Source organism: Malaclemys terrapin, chromosome 6 (assembly GCF_027887155.1).
Source record: "Malaclemys terrapin pileata isolate rMalTer1 chromosome 6, rMalTer1.hap1, whole genome shotgun sequence".
In the NCBI taxonomy this organism is placed as follows: Eukaryota; Metazoa; Chordata; order Testudines; family Emydidae; genus Malaclemys; species Malaclemys terrapin.
This window is the reverse complement of record NC_071510.1, coordinates 54,058,061-54,079,686: the sequence shown is the minus strand read 5'-3', so window position 1 is coordinate 54,079,686 and position 21,626 is coordinate 54,058,061. Positions and strand designations below refer to the sequence as shown.

The 21,626-nt window shown below is 43.4% G+C and overlaps 1 protein-coding gene and 1 long non-coding RNA gene across 2 annotated transcripts in view; one reads left to right on the top strand and one right to left on the bottom strand.

Moving 5' to 3' along the window:
• FBN2 (fibrillin 2) overlaps positions 1-1,336 on the bottom strand; it is a 268,195-nt gene extending 266,859 nt beyond the window's left edge. The window contains exon 1 of the mRNA XM_054032264.1: positions 552-1,336. Within this exon, the coding sequence (XP_053888239.1) occupies positions 552-769 (218 nt within the window). The 5' untranslated portion in view covers positions 770-1,336. The remainder of the gene's footprint in view (positions 1-551) is intronic.
• Positions 957-19,673, top strand: LOC128839351 (uncharacterized). The gene is made up of 3 exons (XR_008445403.1): positions 957-1,045; positions 18,111-18,338; positions 19,070-19,673. It is a non-coding gene; the product is annotated as an uncharacterized LOC128839351 (long non-coding RNA).
• The last annotated feature ends 1,953 nt before the right edge of the window (positions 19,674-21,626 follow it).

Sequence of the window (21,626 nt, the reverse complement as noted above, 5' to 3'; positions counted from 1 at the left end):
AAAATTGAAGCAATATTTGTTACTTGTTAATAGCACCACTTTTTTACGTTTACCTTTACATGCAAGTAACTATTTTCAAACATAATCACAGTATCTAAGAGGCTATTTTTTTAAATCGCGGCCAAAATGTAGAATTAAAACAACACTGAATTGGACTAATAAGTGAGTTTGAAAGGAAATGTCATGTGTGAAGAAGACAAACACAAGAACCACCGGCTGCGGTTTTGAAGTGGGGAGAGGTTACATGGAAACCGCTGTGAATTGTGTGAAGGTAGCGGTGTGGGGATTACACGGATTGGTAATAGATTCCACTGAGGTGTTGGTGAATAGGGCTTGCCTGGCTGGGGCTGTGGACTGCCTGGAGGGATTGGGGGTGTATCCATGAAGTTGTGGGGATTATACGGAGCTGCTTGTGGACTGCATGGAAGTGCTCGTGGCGCTGTGTTGCAGAGAGGTGAGCGGGAAGGGGCTGCTCGGGGGTGGCTATGCTGCATTGTGTGCAGTAGATGTGAGCAGCATGGAAGTGCGTTTGCGGTGAAGTGCTTCCCTACCCCCTAAGCACATCCTGCTGGCCTCTCCTTCGGACCCGGCTGGTGGCGGCCCCTGCTCCGTCCTCCCGATTCTCCGAGGCTGGGTAGATGGCGTATGTTCCCCCCGCGGGCCGGACCTGCTGTTGCTTTTGCTGCCCGGCTGCTCCCTGCGCCCACAGCGCGACACAGCCCAGCCACAAGCAATAAAGCTGCGGGCAAAGCCCGCGCCGTCTCCCCATCCTGCGACTGGACAGCTGGAAAACCCGAGCAGGAGGGAGGCCTGCTGCAAAATAATTCAACTTCCACTCGGGGGGCGTCTTCAGGCCGCAGCGCTCGGCAGCTGGGGGGGGGGGGGCGCTGCTCCCTCTTTCCCTGCCCAGGAGGGACGGTGCTGCAGCCACCTCTTCCAAAGCGACTTCAGCAAGCCGCGGGGAGAGCAAGCGCCGGTGCGCCGCGGGCTCCAGGCTGCATCGCTCCGCAACGCGCTTCGTATTTACAAAAGAGCGGGGACAGAGGTGAGCTTCAGACCGGCCCTGCGAAGCTCCCGGCACCCCGAGGAGTCACTAGGGCAAAGCCAGGCTGCACCGGAGCTGTGCCGAGCGCAGAGCAATCCTGGCCGAAGAGCAAGCGGTTTGACAGACGGATCCTGGAGAAGCGGCGAGGCCAGGAAGGTGAAGGGGCCCCGGACGCTGCAGCCGCGGCCCGGAGAGCTGCTCTGCGGAGGAGCGAGCTGAAGGATGCGAGGCGCTGGAGGGTTTTGAGGCAGGGCGGCCGCCTGCCTGTCAGTCAGTGGGGAGCAGCGCGCAGCTCCCAGCACGTGGGCGGGGGGCTGCAGCCAGGGGGAGGTGGGTGGGGAGGAGGAGGGACTGGGAGAGAAGGGCGGGGGTGCAGCGGGAAGAGATGGGGAGGTGGGTGGAAGGAGGAGGGGCTGCGGGGAGAGGAAGGGGGGGGGATGGGCGAGGATGAGGTTATAAGAGGCAGGCGGGGCGAGGAGGCTGCGAGCGGGGTTCCTGACCCCGTCCTTTCATTCCACAGGCCCCTTGGCCCCCGATTTCATAACTTCGCCTTTCTCCCCCTCGCGTCTCGGGGCGGCTCGGTGCAGCGGGCGCTCCGGAGACGGCGCTGTGCCGGGGGCTCTCTTGGAAAGGAAAAAGCTGCCTTGGTCCCTCGGTTTCTTTCTTTCCTTAGCAACCGCTCGGGTAGTAAGGACCCTCTCCTTCCACGTGCCGGGGTGGGGGACCACGGAGTTAGAGCTACGTGTGCAGAGAGTTAGTCAGTGCAGAGTTGCTCCCAAAGCGAATTCCGCCCTTCCCCTCTAGGGATTTATTTTTCTCTGGGGCACAGAAGTGGATCTCGAACGCACCGACCCTCACATGCAAGAAGACCACAGACCTGATCACATAAGGGGCATTGGGGGAGGTGGGCAGCTGGGGCTAGTTATCTGGCCAGCAAGGGGAGAACTGCAGTGCAGCCCCTTCAGTGGTGGGAGCCATCCTGCAGCTGAGGTCTGTTGAGGAAATTGGACAGTTACCCGCGGTGAAAGGGCACATAATTGCTCTCTTTCCATCCGTGACCTTTTGCCTGACTTTGTTCTAATTTCAGTCCATCCGGAGGAGGGATTGGGTTGGGGAGCCCAGACAATGAATGTTTATTCTTCCACGAGGCGTGTGCGGTTGAGTAGCTAAACCTCGGCAGTTAAATGAGGACACCAGTAGCACTGTAGAGGCGAATCAGATTTTCATCTTTTGCCTTTTTTTTAACCTTGTGTATTTGTATGAGAGTTTAGTGACTTCTCTGGAAGGCCTAGATAATAACAAGTTATGATTTGCAAAACTTTCTTTACTTTGCTTGGATGTTCCTGCTTGTTGGGGTTGCTTTGTGTTTCCGTTTCAAATAAACCTCAAACATCAAAGCAATAATCAGCTTGTTTACCTGATTTCTTGTCTATGTTTGCTTAGTTTCCACCCAAAACCATAAACATACCTAGATTTGTTGAAAATTAAACAAGTGCTCAAAAACTGGCGTAGATTCACCTTAAAGGTTTGTGAGTCTGACCAACCTAACCAGGGGTGGGTTGTTTTGTTTTTTACAAACATTTGTCATTGCTTTGGTAGTAAAGGGGAGACATTCAGTTTTCTTCATTTATGAAGACGGGCCTGAGTGATTAAAATGCTCTTGAGGAAGACTTCTCACAATATCATGGCTACTGCTGTACCCTTGGTACTTTTTCCAAGTAGCTTCCAGTTACCTGCACAGAGCTGGCAATTTTTACTTCTGTTTTCAGGTGCAGGCGAGATGCAGAAGGGATCATAGGCAGCAACTTATATGGGCCCAGGATGCCTGGGCTCCACCAATAGTCAGGAACATGGGCCCAGCTCCACCAATGTTTGGGTTTAAATTTTCAGAGCCGTCCTGTCCCTAGGTTGGACTGGGGCAACCGCCCCGGACTCTGCACTTTTGGGGGCCCCATGCTTCAGGGGGATGCGGATCCAGGGCAGCCTGGGGGATTAGCGGAGGGCCTGGTGCCGGCAGCAACAAGTGACCTGGTGTGACAATGCGGTTCTGGCGGAACCCAACTGAGAGCACCAACTCAGGACAAATTGCTAAAACAGGGCAGTTACAGCCCAAGGCTGGGGTTTTTCCACCTCTAAGGCAAACCAAACCAGCCAGACTAAGACTTCGGTCTCATCCCACTGGCTAATCGCAAGTCTCACAAGCAATCTCCTTAGACACTCCAGTTTCCCAGTATTACCACCAGTGCCACTCGTTATGGGGACAAATGGTTATGAAAACCAATACCCCAGTAAAAGAAAAAGGTTCTCCTGATCCCAAAGGACCAAGCCCCAGACCCAGGTCAATATACAAATCAGATCTTACCCACAAATCACGCTGCTGCCAATTCTTTAGAATCTAAAATCTAAAGGTTTATTCATAAAAGGAAAAAGATAGAGATGAGAGTTAGGATTGGTTAAATGGAATCAATTACATACAGTAATGGCAAAGTTCTTGGTTCAGGCTTGCAGCAGCGATGGAATAAACTGCAGGTTCAAATCAAGTCTCTGGAATACATCCCCAGCCGGGATGGGTCCTCAGTCCTTTGTTCAGAGCTTCAGTTTGTAGCAAAATTCCTCCAGAGGTAAGAAGCAGGATTGAAGATGGAGATGAGGCATCAGCCTTATATAGTCTTTTCCAGGTGTAAGAACACCTCTTTGTTCTTACTGTGGAAAATTACAGCAAAATGGAGTCTGGAGTCACATGGGCCAGTCCCTGCATACTTTGCTGAGTTACAAGGCGTATCTGCCTTCTCTCAATGGGTCCATTGTATAGCTGATGGTCCTTAATGGGCCATCAAGCAGGCTAGGCAGAGCTAATCTCAGCTTGTCTGGGATGTCACCCAGAAGCATAGCATAAGTTTGCCATACAGACAGTATAGAGCCAATATTCATAACTTCGACTACAAAACTGATACACACATATAGACAGCATAATCATAACCAGTAAACCATAACCTTGTCCTAGACACCCCATTTGACCCCCTTTATACAAGATTTGGGTGCCACTACAGGACCTTGGTTGCAACAATGATCTATACGGTCCCAGTTTATGTCAATAACATCACACCTGGCCCCAGCCTGCCTGCTCAGTCTCTTCCTGCCCCTACCCCCACTCCACCCCTGCCCCACCTCTACTCCACCTCTGCCCCCTCCCCTTATTCCCCCCAAGACCCCAGTCCTGCCCTGCCTCTTTTCAGCTTCCACCCCCTCCCCCAAGCAATGCCAGGAGCCAGCGGAGCAGAGCGGGCTGGGGTCAGGTTGCTTGCTGCTGTCAGTGCCAGGCCCCGGCCCCCTGCTAACCTCCGAGGCTGCCCTAGACCCCGCATCTCCCTGAAGTGTGGGGCCCGGTCCCTCCTATCTGGTCCAGGATGGCTCTGCTTGGGACTCATTTGGGGCACCACCAAAAGTTATACAAATCTGGCACCCATGAAAGGGATGAGGATTATTCTCTTGCAGTAAAAACTGTCCTTCAATACGAGGTTGGTCACACCTTTCTGAGGGGAGAAACGGACCTTTTGAGACACTGTCTGCCTTCAGAGGCTGAAGGAATCACTGCTGTTTCAAATTAGTGTAGGGAAGAATACTGTGTTGCCAACCAAACATTGTCAAAGGTCTAGTTCTTCTAGAGCTAGGTCATTATAATTATGTCCTCCACTGACACAGTGCAGCCAAGAGGATCTGAGCACCATCATTGTCAGGAGGCGTTGGAGATGGATCGGTCAGATGCTTTGGATGGAAACTGGTTCCATCACCAGAGTAGCAATAAGATGGACACTTGAAGGCAAGCTAAAATGAGGCTGTCCGAAAATAACATGGTGAAGAACTGTGGAAGCAGAGCTGAAAAACATGTGGCATAGCTGGGGAGCCATTGAAAGACTTGCCAGAAACAGGAGTGGAGGAGCTTTGTTGCTGTGCTAAACACCGGAGGCATAATAGGAACATGACGATGATCAAAGTAGACTGTCACAGTGACTCCTAAAGATTCTCTTGCCAGCTTCAGCATGGTATATGGATATCCTGTAACAGATGAAGCTGGAAGGAAAATAGCTAGACAACTAGTAGCTGAAGTTCTATTCCATATCTTACCAATAGTGACAGAGATCATGAAATCTTATTTCCTCTCTGAGCAGAAAATGGTCAAGTCTAAACTTAGATATATCAAACATTCCCACTTGAAACTGTTCCATTTAAAACTGGCTAGTTTAGGGAAGTACTCTTTTTTCCTAACTACTTGACTTTTTCCAAAAAAGATCCTTTATTGGGGAAAAGAGTAGGAGGAGTTAAGTATATATAGTCCTAGTTTATTAGTACTCTGAGAATAGTGCAAAGTGTGATTTGTCATACTATTACTTTAGTAAAATAGGATCCATATAAGTTTGAGCTGTTGGCCATATGATCATTTTTAATCTTAAACAGGATGTTCTCCCATGTCCATATTTGATTAGTGAGCTTAAATACACATTCACCCACATTATTTACTTAGCTATATTAAAAGCATCTATCCAAGTCTAGATACCTGTACAAGTATTAAAAAAAATACCCATGCCAATAGACTGTGCCAGCATAAAAACTAGCCCTTTTCTCTAGGAATCCTGACCCAGCTTGCTTTCATTTTATAGAATTGAGAACATTTGAATCTCTCGTGGAAGAACCCTGTGTTTTACAAAAAGTCTTCCATTTAATTTAAAGTCACTTGCCTGAACAAGGGTTGAAGGATTAGATCCATAATTTCTTTTCAATTTGTGTACATTTGATACCACATTTGCATACATTTAGTCATTTAAAACTGTTAAAATGGCTACTGTGATATATAACTGGCTAGCAAAGTTTCCCTCCCCCAAAAGCAACCTTAGGCTTCCCCTAGTACAGTATACGTATTTTTAAAATGGGTGCAAGGTATAGAGCAAAAGAAAAAGACTGAAAAAAAAAGTAAATTGTGAAGTTATATTCCAAACACATGGAAATTAGAGATTTATGTTTTACTCCCAAAAAAGTCTGTGGGGTTGTTTTTGGTGGGTCACGCCCACTTTCAATAGAGCAAATTATGAATTATCTATTGAGTCTCAATGAGACTCAGGTGCTAAGTGCCTAAGTCACCTTTGAATGTTGGAATTTGGAGCCTAATGTCACAGTGTACATCTACACTGCAATAAAAAAAATACCCACAGGTGGCTGGTATCAGCTGGCTCTTGGGGCTATAAAATTGCAGCATACATGTTTGGGCTCAGGCTGGAGCCCAGGCCCTGGAACTCCAGGTTCGAAAGCCTGGGCTCCAGCCCAAGCCCAAATGTCTACACTGTTTTATAGCCCCGCAGCCTGAGCTAGCCATGAGTTTTTTATTTCAGTGTAGACATACATTGAGTGCTCTTATGTGGAAGCATGACTGACTACTATCAGTGTGCCAATGACTCAGAAATCTAGTTTGTTTTTCTAATGAGCTATCTCAGCCTTTGTCAATGTTAAAATCAACATGGACAAAATTGGGCTCTTGAACTTTTCCTGCCCATTCTCTTCCTTCTCTAAAACTATAGACACCACCACCAGCCTCACTGTTACTCAAGCCTGTAACTTGGATGTCATCTGTGTCCTCTAGCTGGATCCACACATTCAGGCCTTTTCTTCTCTGTCCACACAGCTGGAACTCTTTCACCACACAATTTCCATTTTAACTGCTGCAACCTCCTCATTTAGGATCCTGTATACTGCAACCTTGCTTGACTCAAGTCTATTCAGAATGCTGTTGCCAAGATGATTTTCCTGTCTCACACTCCTGACCACAACAGCCCCCTCTGGGTATGTCTACACAGCAGTTAAAAACCCACCACTGACCTATGCCAGCAGACTCAGACTTACAGGGCTTGGGCTAAGGGACTGTTTAATTGTGGTGTAGATGTTTGGGCTCGGGCTCAAGCCTGGGCTCTAGGACCCTCTGAGATGGGAGGGTCCTGGAGCTTGGGCTGCAGCCTGATTCCAAACCATCTATGCTGCAATTAAAGAGCTCCTTAGTGTGAGCCTGAGTCAGCAGGCATGGGCCAACTGTGGGTTTTTAATCGCTCTGTAGATATACCCTCAGAGAGTCCCTCCACTGGCTCCCCCTTCACCTCAACACCCTGATTCAAGCTTCTAGTCTTTCAGGCCTTTCATGATTTAGCCCCACTCTACCCTGCAAGCTAGTAAAACATCAGAAGAGACATTGAAGGAGGGAAGTGAGAAAAAAAAAAGACAGACAAGAAGGTAGACATTAACAGAACATGAGGGAAGGAAAGGAGATTTAAAATGATAAAACATAATAGAAAAAAAGAGAAAAGACACTGAAAAGATTCTGCTATATACACAAGGATTGGGGGTATATAGCAGAAAGAACCAACCAATGAAGGAAGGGAAATAGAACAAAAGGGAGACATAGTGAATTAACAAAATAGAACTTTATACAAAAGCTCAGAACCAGACTCTGCCACCTTCTATTGATTGCAATGGGGCTACTTGCATAGCAAGATAATTCTTCAATGTGAGTAAGAGTGGCAAAATGGGATCTTTATGTTTAATAATAATAATAATCAAAATGTTTGATTACACATATATTGATATTATACATACAGCTCTTGTAAACTGAGGTGAGGCATGTCTTCTACCAATCAACTTATAATTGACTAGTCTCTTTATAAGCCCACCTTGATTTTGCAGATATATTTTCCTTAAGTGCACTTTATCCCTTCTCTCTCCCTTGCACCCATCTGTGGTGATGTTGCCTGTGTTTCTTGCAACCAGTCTCTGTCCCTGTTAACAGTCTTGGAGCATTGACATGTTTGTTAAAACTGATAACTGGTGTGGTGGTATTAGTGGTAGTATAAGTGTGGTGATACTTGAGAAAGCAACACCTTATTGCTTAAAGTTATTCACTTGCATATATGCAACTTTGCATTCACAAGAATTACAAAGCAGTGAAATAAAAATAATGCGGTATTAAAGTGAATCAATTTACCCCTTTTCACCAATGTCTAAACATTTCTGCAGGACCATTTCCTCAGAATTCATGACCTTTTTTTACCCTTGCTATAAAGTGATCCTGCCCATTCCACTGTTAGATTTTCCTACCCATTTTTGTACAATGTATCACCCCGTTTTCTGTCACCACTGTACTAGTACTTTGCAAATTCTTCATTGCCATTTGGAGATCTTTAAAACTTGCTTTAAAATGTTGCCCAAATGAGCGAGATCTGGTTGGTCCTCACTGTATAATAATAATAATAAAAAAAAAACCTTGCAGCTTCAAAGATCTACCCATGGCCTGGCCTTGATCCCACTTTGCTAATGCCACAGCAGGTCTGTACTACTTTGATCTTCCAATATGTATTCATTAAATATCAGATGGACTCCATATGCTCCCAGTATACTTTAAATTCACATAAAACTTCGACTAAGTTTTAAAATAGTTCACTCTACCCAGATATAACACGACCCGATATAACACGAATTTGGATATAACGCAGTAAAGCAGTGCTCCGGCGGGGCTGCACACTCTGGCGGACCAAAGCAAGTTCAATATAACGCGGTTTCACCTATAATGCGGTAAAAATTTTTGGCTCCCGAGGACAGCGTTATATAGGGGTAGAGGTGTATATGTTAATGATAAAATAAATCAGATGTTCCACATGTATGATCAGTGTCATGCACCTGCCTAAATCACTGGCATTGGGAGCTGACTAGGCCATATCTAACATAACTGCCTACTTGTGTATAACGATGCTATATCACACCCTGGGCCAAATCCTACATTGGTGTGAACTGACAGAGCTCCATTTACTTCAGTGAAGCTACACTGATTACATCAGTGGAGTATTTCACCTGTCTGTGATAATGAGAGCTATCCTATACCGTATCTAGTTTACAAATAAATTTGGAGCACAAAATACTGGATTTCTATCTCCTATTATAACAGATAGTTAATACCCTTGTGTTACTTATATCATTTGTCTGCATAGGCTGCTGTGTACATGTGTAAATCATTTAAATGCAAGACTTAAAGAATATACCTTAAGTTAATCCAATTGTCTAGTGGGTTGTAACTAATCCTTTGAAACAAATGTTTGTTTTTCCTAGGAGGAAAAGTGAGAATCATCCAATGAATGGAAGGGGGGAAGAAGGCGGCGGGGGAGAAGAGATAGGGAAACAGTTTTAAGCTATAGTAAATAACAGTAACAATCTTGTACAGTAAGTTACTTCTTTAGACTTACAAGCACATTAATCATAATTTCCATTTTACAGATAGAGAAAACAAGGTACTGTATAAAGATTAAATGATTTGCCCAAGGTCAGCAATAGAGAACCCACCTCTTCTGAGTCCTAGTGTCTTATCTACTGGCCCTCAATACCATTATAATGCATCCATCTGGTTAAATTACCTGGAGATACACTGCAATCAGGACTAAAGGTGGTGCTGATGAAAAGAGAAATAGGGGAACACATATATGCATCTAAAGTACTCGCAGAAGTACTTTCTAGATTTATGCAAAATGAAAAGACTTTAGCAGTGATAATTGCAATCTGCTATATTGTACAACACCAATGATTCTGAGGCTGTTGCTTAAACTGCAACTGTGTAAACTGAAAACCAGCTATAAACCAGAAAAAAAGGTAATGTGGATATGTTTTCCTTTGCATATATAAAATTAAGTCAAGAGACAGAAAAGGGAAGATGAAGTAGAAGCACAAAGGAATCTAATCAATGAGAATCTACCTACAAACAAAGCAAAAAGAAGATGCCCTGAAAGAAGACACAGTAAGGATAATATAATAATAAGCATGGCCTCAGGACAATGCAACTCAAACACAGACATAAAGAAACCACTAAGAAACTGTGAAATGGGTGGATTCATGATCAAAGGAAAGAAAATACTATCTCAGATAATTAAACAAGAAATAAAACGTTGAATATAGGTAAGATTGTGAGAAAGAAAAATGTAAAAAGTGGCAAAAGGAAGCGATAGCCTAGGTTGGCATGAGGAAAAAAAATTGAAAAGCATAGCGAAGTGTGAGATCTGCTAATGCCACAGAGTCTCCCACAAGGAAATCTTAGTAGTAGCACAGAGATCACAGCAGCATCAAGTAGTGAGTTTACTGTAGAAGAATAGAAATGAATATTTGTGGATAGTTGACAACACAGCTGTTCCAAGTACTTCAGACATCAAATGAGAGGATACAAAGTAAATCTGTAATCATTACACAGTTTCTATATTCACCAGACATGGACTTTTCAGATCAAATTAAACTGCACACTTCACAGTTCAGCAGTGAACATTCTCCCAAGTTTACAAGGACTGGGAATAAAATATGTCATTAAGCTACCCATAAGTCAGTAACTTGGCAGAGATGTTACAATGAAAAGTTACTAGAGCTAAAATGGAAGGCCATAACCCACACCTCTGCATTTTATAACGTGGCAGCCAAATCTGGCACAAGTGCTAATGACATGGAAACTGAATGCCTTGGAAAATGGCTACTTTCAGTTATATAGTCTGCCTCCAGATAAAACAAAGATTCAAAATTACTAGCATGTGCTGGAAAGACAGTGAGGAATGCTTGGGGGGGCACAGAGGAATGCCTAGGGGACACAGAAGGGCCTGGGTCAGCCCCCATTGGAAGCAGGGAGGGAGCACCACCCAGCTCCCAGCTGTGGCCCCACCTCCCAGCTCCCCGCTGAGGCATGGCCCCAGCTCCACATCTGGCCCTGCTCCCAGCCATGGCCCCTGCTCCCGGCCTTTGCCCCGACTCCCACCCAGGCCAAGACTCCAGCCCCAGCATCAGCCCTGGTCCCAACCTTGGCACCACTCCCAACCATGGCTGGGGAGGGGCATGGACAGGAGTAAGAGGGTCACAAAGTAAAAAGTTTGGGGACCATTGGGTTAAAATCTGTTGGAAACCATTGTGTGAGAGGAAAAGGCAATGAGAGGACGTGAAAACCCTATACAGAGCTGAACTCTATGCCAGCCCCACATGGCCCCTTGGATTCCTGCCCCTTGCTTCTTTCCCCACCTCTGCTCCCTTTCTGCCCCAGTGCAACAGAACCACACCATTTCACTTACCTGTTTTGGAATCTCACCAGTGAATGCAGTCCTAAATAAATACAATCTTTTTAAAAATAAATAAGCGTATAGGCTTACAGGTAACCAGTTGTATTTCATGTGCATGTATTAAATTTAACAATATATTATAGGTATGTATACAATTTTTATATATGTTGACTGCCTTCTTCTCTGTGCTGGCTAGGTTTATTGTCATCTTAGCACAAGTCTTCAGGGAAAGGATAATACCTTACTAATTGTTTATACAGTGCCTAGCAAAATTGGGCCTTGTCATATTGAGGCCTTTAGGCATTTCTTTTCTACAATAGAAAAAATATATATAAATCAATACATAATAATAATGTGTAGTATATTGAAGAACTGTTCCATAGTCCTGCCAGTTACCAAGAGAGATAATCCAGTTTTGTGATGCATAATATTTTCAAGCACATTAGATAAGAACATAAAAACAGCCATACTTGGTCATACCAAAGGTCCATTTAGTCCATAATCCTGTCTTCTGACAATGGCCAATGCCAGTTGCCCCAGAGGGAATGAACAGAACGGGGAATCAAGTGATCCATTCCCTGTTGCCCATTCCCAGCTTCTAGCAAACAAAGGCTAGGGACACCAACCAAGATGGACAGGGATAATAGCCATTGATGGATCTATCCTCCATGAACTTACCTAGTTCTTTTTTGAACCCTGTTATATTCTTGGCTTTCACAACATCCTCTGGCAAAGAGTTCCACAGGTTGATTGTGTGAAGAAATACTTCCTTTTGTTTGTTTTAAACCTGCTGCCTATTAAAGACCCCTAGTTCTTGTGTTAGGAGAAGGAGTAAATAACATTTCCTTATTTACTTTCTCCACACCAGTCATGATTTTATAGACCTCAATCATATCCCCCCTCAGTCTCTTTTCCAAGCTGAAAAGTCCATTTTATTAATCTCTCCTTATATGGAAGCCATTCTATACCCCTAATCATTTTTGTTGCCCTTTTTTGAGATGGGGCGACCACATCTGCATGCAGTATTCAAGATGTGGGCATATCATGGATTTATATAGAGGCAATATAATATTTTCTGTTTTATCTAGTCATTTCTTAATGGTTCCCAGTATTCTGTTCGCTTTTTTGACTGCTGCTGCACATTGAGTGGATGTTTTCAGAGAACTATCCACAATGACTCCAAGATCTGTTTGTTGAATGGTAACAGCTAATTTTGACCCCATAATTTTATATGTATAGTTGGAATTATATTTTCCAATGTGTATTACTTTGTATTTATCAATATTGAATTTCATCTGCAATTTGTTGCCCAGTCACCCAGTTTTGTGAGATCCTTTCATAGCTCTTCGCGGTCTGCCTGGGATTTAACCATCTTCAGTAGTTTTGTATCATCTGCAAGTTTTGCTATGTCCCTGTTTACTCCTTTTTCCAAATAATTTATGCACATCCTTAATGCAGCTGCACCCAGGTCCTGTTTATGAGAAACAGGAGGGTGAAAGCTTAATGTACATTAGGTACTAACATATCCTACTATGGTGACAATCCCTGGGTACACAGATGAACACATTTCCAAGGAATATTAAATCTGTAACTTCTGGCCCACTTGCGTATTTAAATATTGTCAGATACTAAATTTATCTAGGATTCAAATCTGCAAGTGCTCAGCATGTAGAACTCCAATTGGTAGTTTGTGACTTTTAAAAAGATTGCATAAATACATACATAAAAAAATATTTTTTCCTCAATCACTAGGGAGGAATACATCATTAACTTGTATCAGTACAACATTTATCAGGACTGATCTGCCATTGCATTAATCCAGTTTTATGCTGGTGTAATTCCATTGATTTCAATAGTGCTAGACCAGTGCCAAACTGGTATAACGCAGTGATGAAATCACACCCAAAGATCTGTGGGGAATGTTTCTATCTGACATATCAAAACTGTACTTTTAAAGCAACTCACTTATACCAATGACATACTAACTAGGACATTGGGAGTCATCAGAAATGTTGCAAGATATGATTTAGATAAAGTAGCACACTATTTTCTTGACTGTCTAGAATCTATTAGCAGTGACTAAAAATGTAAATGTTTGGTTTGGTGTTTAGCCTGCTGAAGAGTGTCTCTGAAGCACAAATACAGGGTGTAAGTGCTGAAACTACTACAAGGTTGGCTGATGACTTTATTTTTTAAGAAAGATCATATTATCCTTTTTAATTATTGGACCTGTAGGTACAATCAATCCTGATGTTTTTACTAGGTAAAACAAATCAGGACTCAAGATCACAGACTCTAGTTGTGCAGTCACATGAATCTGTATGTACCAGGGAGAGATGCCATGTTAATTCCATACAGATGTGCTATTGCATTCCAGTCTGAAAATTTACAGAAGAGGAAATGCTAGTTACACCCCTTCCCCCTTACAGACTAGGATAGAACATTTCACATACTGTATGTGCGTTTTGAATTCTGAGAAAGATCTTAGGCTTCTTTGACCCACTTTTAACATTTCACGGCTACTTTTAAATCAAATACCTCCATTCTCTGATTAAAGTCCAGATATGAACATCGTACATCTTAATATTTTTTAAAGGACAGTTATTAAATGGCAACAATGGAAAGTCACTGAGCCACAGTCTGATCTCAGTTGCACTAGTACATTCAGAGTCACTTTATTGACACATCAGTGTAACTAGGATGAGAATCTAGCCCCACTGAGTTTATTGCAACAATATAAAAACACAGTCCTGTCCTTTCAAGTTCATCCTATAGGTAGGAAGTTGTGTGCAGAGACTTAGTGTCATTCAATGGTATTCCTTCATCAGAACAGTAAGTAGGATTTTTAGTGAAGAATTCTGTAATAATGCTCACCCAGCTCTGGAAAGCGATTTAAATCTATGTATGACAAGCACTGAATAAGTGCAAAGAATAAGATTACTATGTGAGTCTCTTGGACAACAGGCTAAATTCATGCCAGGCTCTATACCAGTTTCTGCTGGTATAAACCCTTGATCAGTGTAAAGTACAACCAGCAGTAAGACTGTGGTGGGGCAAAGCAGCCATAACCCAACTTCCTGGCCAGTCCCCATGCATCTTTCAAGGTCAGGGAGGGGGAATGTCCATAACAACTGGGGATGTTCTAATTCAGCAGGTCTCCTTTGCAGCATCCACCAGGAGCACAGATGGAAACTCTTCTGTCCTGATCCAGTAGAAATTAAGCAAGAATAGTGGCCTCACATTCTCTTCCTCAAGGTGGATTCTTCTTAGAGTTCAGGGGATTAGCTAGTATAGGGTGGTGATATTTACCCTTATTCACCCAAACTGGTGCAAGGTGATCTGACCCAACCCTTTAAAACCAAGATCCTGTTTGCTCTGTGAGGACATTCAACATTCCATAGCATTTTTCATAATTGTAAGGGGCTTACCACTGTTTCATTGGCCAAAATTTCTATTCTCACTGTGGTGACGTGTGCTGTGCACTGGATGTTACTTTCCACCCCAGATCTGTTTGTTTTTCAGCAGCTGGTAATGTGATTCCTGTTTGTAACTATAGTACGGTGAAACCTCTCTTAAATTACTGCTCAAGGGACTCACAAAAATCAGTTGCCAAACAGAAGTGGTCATTGACTTAAGGTTAAAAAAAAAAAAAGTTATACTTGAAACCATGGGGATACTTTGTCACTTAAAATGTGGTTGTGGTTAGAAAGTCACCTTCTCACTCATCAGTTTCCCTCCACTGTACATTCTGACACATCTTCTCTAATGTTACAGACAGAAATATTATTTCACTAATTTTTACTTATCATTGCAGAGCTAGTGCAGCTGTGGGGGAATACAGCAAAATCTTCTCTGACTTGTGTCTCATCTATAGAATAGTTAACCAAGTTCTAATTGCACAATTGTTGTTGGCAACAAAGCTCACAGGTTGTTTCTGGAGAGCAAGGACTAGCAAAAACCTGTTTTTTGTAACTGATGCGGACTCGAGTTCCCCACTTGTCCCTAGGGGACATTGAGAACCAGAGAAGTTTCAATTCTCACTGAAGAGTACACCTCAGTAATACTGAGTAGTCAGTGACTTATTGTGTGTTGTTGGGTTCAGAGGGTTACTTTTCCCTGCTGAAGAATCTATCCTAGATAAATTAGGTATGTTTGGATGTTTTCGAAATATATTTGTTCATTAGGTTCTCTCATTTGTTATAGTCTGGTATAGAGACGGACATTTTTCACAATTTAAAAATTTTCCATGTCAATGTTTTCCATTTCTCATAGAAATTTCAAAACAACATTTTTCTGACCATCTCCACTAAGGTATTTTGTTGTGCTTAAAAGATCAATAGGAGACAATTTTGAGGATTGAAACCAGGTTTAAGTGAAAATTCCGATATTGATTCTTGAGCTAAAATAGCATTAGCTTCTACAGCAAAGGTATTTCTTTTTTAATCTTGATTTGTATTCTCAAAAACCTATCCTTTCATCAATAAAGCTTCAATAATGATATTGTCAATTCTTTGCAGGGGATGACGATGTAAAAAATGAATGCCTGTGTTCTGTATTAGCACAACACCTAGCACAACTCCATGACTAGGACTTCTAGGTGCTATGAACATAGTAATAATAAAGTACAATTGTCCATGACATTTCCTAGTGGAAATGCATTTCAGTTTGAGGTTGTTCTCTCTTCCCAAAGATCCAAATCATGGTAATCGGTACCTGTCCTTTCCTCTCCCTCCTCTCTCTCCCCCCCCCCATATCTTCATTTTGGGGTCCCACCCACAACCTCCCCTATTCAATGTACATGTTCGGCCACAGTGGGAACTAGTAAGATGCTCTTTACCCTGAACAGCATCACCAATAGAAGGAGGAAATGTATCTCTGTTTGGTCAGGCCTAGATATTGCTGTCTCCCAATGCCTGACAGAGCCAGGAAGGTGGATGAGAACAAACAGAGTTAAGCTCTGTCTGTATAAGGCAGAAGTGATGTAGAAGGATGTGCTATGCAGCGGTTCTCAAACTATGGGTTGGGACCCCGAAGTGGGTTGGGACCTGTTTTAATGGGGTCACCAAGGCTCGCATTAGACTTGCTGGGGCCCAGTGCTGAAGTGGCAAGTGGGGTCAGGTGGGGGTGGGGGAGGACCCAGACCCACCCATTACTCCAGGTCCCAACCCAGGGACCCTCTATGCAGCAGCCATGCACTGCATCTCCTTCAACCCCCACCATCCATTTCCCTGGCACAGTTCCCCATAGCCTTAGCACCTTCTCTGTCCCTGTATCAGGGCTTCAGTCTTTCAGCCAATCTGGTTGGACCTCCCTCTCACTCCCCTGACCCAACCCAACCCAACCGAGCACTGCACTGCTCTGCTCTGCTCTGCTCTGCTCTGCTCTGCTCTGCTCTGTCCAGGGTGCTAGCAGTTCCATCAGCCCTTCAGAGAGCCAGTCCCTTCTCCATAGGTTCCCAAAAGAGAACTGCCTTCTCTGCCCTGCAGTTCTCTTTATATATGGGCCTGCTCTGCCCTGATTGGCTGCTTCTTGCAGCCCCTCACTGATTGGCTGTCTGCTGCACAGCCTCCCCAGGGCTGCTTTTAACCCTTTCTCCACCAGTGTGGGGCAGACACCCCATCAAACTAATTAATATCCATTGCCATAAGTACATTTTAACATTGTGTAGAGAAATTGACCAATACTAAGAAAAAAAGGAAGAGAAGACAACTTTTTCAGTTGATTTCCTTTCAAGATTCTGATGTACCTAGGATTTTAAAACCAAGTTTTAAGTTATGTAGGAATAGGTCCATGAAGAGCTAATATCTTTTTTCATCCAGAACAGAAATAATTGTTTCCCCTTATATGGAAATATGAAAAAAGCACAATATCACCTTGTATAAAAATAGTTACCTGCCTTGCTGGAAAGACAATCCCTGAAACCAAAAACTGATTTAAGGTTTATTCTTCAGCCATTGCATTTTATGAAAAATGGAGGATGAATGAACTTCCCTTCCCAAGCTCAAATGTAACAGGTATCTTTGGAAGATTTCATTAAGCTTAATTCTAGCCTTTCCTGAAGTTTTATGTATGTCAGTACTCACTGAGTCCTTTAAGAGTGATCAGTTTAAAATCTGCAATGTGAAACTTCTATGTGCAAATGTTTTACGTCAGCCAGTTGGAGCTAAGTTCAGCCTCTTTTAATATAAGATCAGTAAACATCCCCCAATACACAACCACAGTCCCATATTCAAACCTGATTGGCAAATGTAATGAATATGATATAGCAAGGAAAATCACCATGCTTGCAATTCAGTTGACTACACAAGACTTTTTAATTTGAGGGAAGAGATTTTCATTCAGAATGACCTCCCCTGCTTTGAACCATTGGATAGCTTTGAACCATTGAAGGAAAATAGCAATCAACATTTGGACTTCATGCTATTAAGAGCTGAAGTAGTTCCCATTAACTGTTAAATGATTTAAACCATATTTTTACAGGAGTGGGATATTAATTTTCTACACCCCTCCCCCCAAATGACTAAAAGCTTTAACTGGGTCAAATCCTACTCTCAGCTAAACCGCTGTAAATCCAGTTAACTCAATTTACTTTCACTGGTTACCATTAGGTTTTATCATCTTGCCAGCTCCATCCATTCAAAATAAATAAATAAGGGCAATCAGGTATGATACACTGAAAGCATATGTAGTGGAAAATGGCAATGTGAATAAAAATGAGTCATGGGCAGACCGATTTATCTGGAAAACCAGTACTGACTTTCATAGAGTTACTCCTGATTTGCACTTGGAAAACTCAAAGCAGAATTTGGTCCTCTCCTTGGATGCACTTAATTTTCATTAATGCTAAAGGAGTTACTACAGCTACATTGAGTCAAAAAAGAGAAGTTTCAAACCTTTCTGAACAATGATATAATGACAGCTAACTAAACACCTCTTAACCCGCTTATTTTACAAAGAGCTATCCTCAGCGGAGCGCCCACCACCACCCCCAAGAACCTCCTGGATACTTCGGACAAGCCAGAGTCACAGGTCCCTGGTGTGAACAGTGAGGAGGAGGTGTTGGATGAGGAAGAGGAGAAGGAGGAGTATGGGGGACAGGCGATTGGGGGATCCAGTGGCACAGCAAGCCAGGACCTGGTTTGACTCCAGAGCAGTCGAGCCAGTCCCTATAAAGTCCAGCACAGGTGAGCTTAATGCAGGGGGAAGGAAACTCTGGTAAGTTTGCAATTTGCTTTGATATGGCAGAGACACATCTGTTCATTTATGCTTTTTTAACCATGCTAGAAGAGGTAGTGATATAACCAATAGAGTCAGAGTTGCTCTCTGCTTCTCATTCCCCTGTTCAGCTAGGCAGAGGGGGCCCTGCAGAACAGTTTGTTCATGTGCATCGGGATGTCCCATGAATCCTCCATAGGATCTCAAGGAAGTTTTCCTGTAGGTAGTCTGCATCCTCTGCTGAAGGTTTCTGGGGAGAGCTGCCTTATTCCTTCTGCTGTGGGAGGAGAATTTCCCATGCCACTCAGCAATTACTTCAGCAGGCACCATTTCAGCACACAGGCTAGCAGCATATGGCCCCAGTCTGCAGCCAGATGCCTGCAAGAGCTATTCTCTTTCAGCCTCTGGAGTGAGATATCAGCTAAAATCTCCACCACCTGTGCAAAATAGTGCCAGTATTCAGTTCAACTGCCCTATCCAGATATGTACTCATATCTGTGAGCTGCCTTATTGAGCCTTTATTGTCCCAATTTGCCTCCTTCCTCCTCCTCCCCCGGACCATACTCACCATGGCTGGGACTGCCACCGTGCTTTATGTAGTGCTTGCAACTTGTGTGGATCAAGGGGAGTGAGTTCAGTCCACCCATTTATCTTGTGAATACACTCTCAATAGTACCTCTGTGTATTTTATCTTTTGCAGCTAGAAATGTGGCCTGGAGGGTGTCTCCGTCTACACCAGCAAAGTGGCTCAGCCAAATGAGGAGGAGAAGGAAGAGGACGTGAGATGACATGTTCCAAGAGATCCTGCAAGCTTCTGGTGCTTCAGACACCGAGCACAGAGCTTGGAGTATCACTCTCATGGACAGAATGGACAGGGATAGAGTGGAGAGGAGAAAATCACAGGAAAAGGAGAGAGATGTGCAGCGGAAGATGCTACCACTTCTCAAGCAGCAAGCAGACATGCTAGAAACTCTTGTTGACCTTCAGGTTCAATAGACCCGTGTTCGCCTCCCTCTGCAGCCCATAGAGAACTGCATTCTGGGACCTCCCTACTCACCCTTCCACATTCCCAGTGGTATCCGGGGCCACTGCATTACCCCCATCACTCCACCTTGGGAGAGAGTACAAACAATCACAGCCGCACATACACTGACCTGTGAGACAAACGGTTGGTGTATGTGTTTGTGAAATGAAAATGACTATTCTTTCCCCTTCAAAGGTTCTCTTCCCTGTATTCATAAAGTTTCATTCAGTTATAAATGTGTCTGTTTGCATGGGTTTGGAATAAAAGTCTATTTATGGAAACTTAATTCATCTAGTTCACGACATATCTTGTCCAGAGCTGACATCGTTCACAGATAATAGCAATAGGTGCATTTGCAATGTTATATTACTACACACAAAGCACTCGTTACAAGGTTCGTACCGGGATGCAAAAAAAAAAAGAACAACAACCAAAAAACCAAAAAAACAAACAAAAATACCCAGGCAGAACACACTACAGCAACACACATTACCGTAGCTCGCTATTAAAACAAAGCCTCCCTGAACTATATAGCTCCCTGTTGAGCTCTTCTTATAGCCCTGGTATCTGGCTGCTCAAAATCAGCAGACAGCCATTCCACCTCTGACCTCTACCTGGATGGCAACTTTCCCCTTTTGCTTCACAGATATTATGAAGCATGCAGCAGGCAGATATAACCATTCAGATTTTTTTTCACTGAGATCTAATCTCATGAGTAGACAGCACAGTGGCCTTTCAAATGGCCAAAGGCACATTCAACTGTCATTCTGTACCTGCTGAGCCTGTAGCTGAAGTGCTCCTTGCTGCTGTCGAGGTGGCCAGTGTGCGGCTTCATGAGCCATGGGAGTAAGAGGTAGGCTGGGTCTCCCAGGGTCACTGTTGGCATTTCAATATCCTCAATGGTAATCTGCCAGTCTGGAAAGAAAGTCCCTGCTTGCAGCTTTCGGAACAGGCCTGTGTTCTGAAAGATGCACCTTCCCTGACCATCCTGTGTTGATGTCAGTAAAATGTCCCTGTGATCCACCAGCGCTTGCAATACTATGGAAAAGTAGCCCCTTATGTTGATGTACTTTGTGGCAAAGTAGTCTGGTGTCAAAATAGGGATAGGCGTGCCATCTGTCAGTCCACCACAGTTCAGGAACCCCATTGCTGCAAAACCATCCACTATGTCCTGCACATTGCCCAGAGTCACCGTCCTTTGTAGCAGGATGTGATTAATTTGCAACTCATCTCCATATAAATTTGTCAAGCTTCCATTTCCAGTCACTGGATCCTCTTATGCCTTTGTCTACTAAAGAGCCTTCTACTACAGGCACCTTTTACTCTGTTGGTACTTATAGACCATGAGCAAATCACACTGTAACTTTCTCTTTGACAAACTAAATAGATTGAGCTCCTTAAATCTGTTACTGTAAGGCATGTTTTCCTGTCTTTGAATCATACTTGTAACTATTCTCTGCACAATCTATTTTCAACACACTTTTTGAAATGTAGACATCAGAACTGACACAGTATTCCAGCAGTGGTTTCACCTGTGCCAAATACTGAGGTAATACAATCTCCCTACTCACTAATCCTTGTTTATGCATCCATAAAAGTATGAACCTTTTGGGCCAGAGCATCACACAATGGGATCTGTTGTGATTATTGGACCCTATAAAGTCACTCTAAGTTCAACTGTAAAAAGTATGTGAAAGTTCATAAGATGTTACAATAACCATGAAAAAATAGGTCAAGTTGTTTTTGATGATTAATGTTATAATAGTTGCAAAAAAACCAGACAGAGAAACTGTATTAGTCTAAACAACCAGGACCTACTGATATAATTCAAGGACTATGTGAGATCATACTTGGTAAACAAGAAAATGTAGGAACAAAGTTACTTATGCTAAATTTGGCCTTATGGAAATGGATTTAATTGGTACAAAATAATGAGGATAAAATATGTCATCCACTTTTACCCTTTTAGGGGTTCTTATAAAGAGACTGAAAAAAAGAATCATCTTCCTCCAGCTCATATTCCAACCTGGCAGCACTGCAACTCATTGTAGCTTCCTTGACCTCAAGACAGATGGAGCAGACCAAGCTAAGGACTTTTTTCTCAAGAAGAAGGCCAGCTGGCTTTGCTCTTGTGTAAGGAACTTTGCATTCACCTGTCAGTGCTGAAAGCCATCAGATTACCATGACATCCAGTCCTCAGTCCTTCAGTGGGGACAGCTAATTCCCTACACCA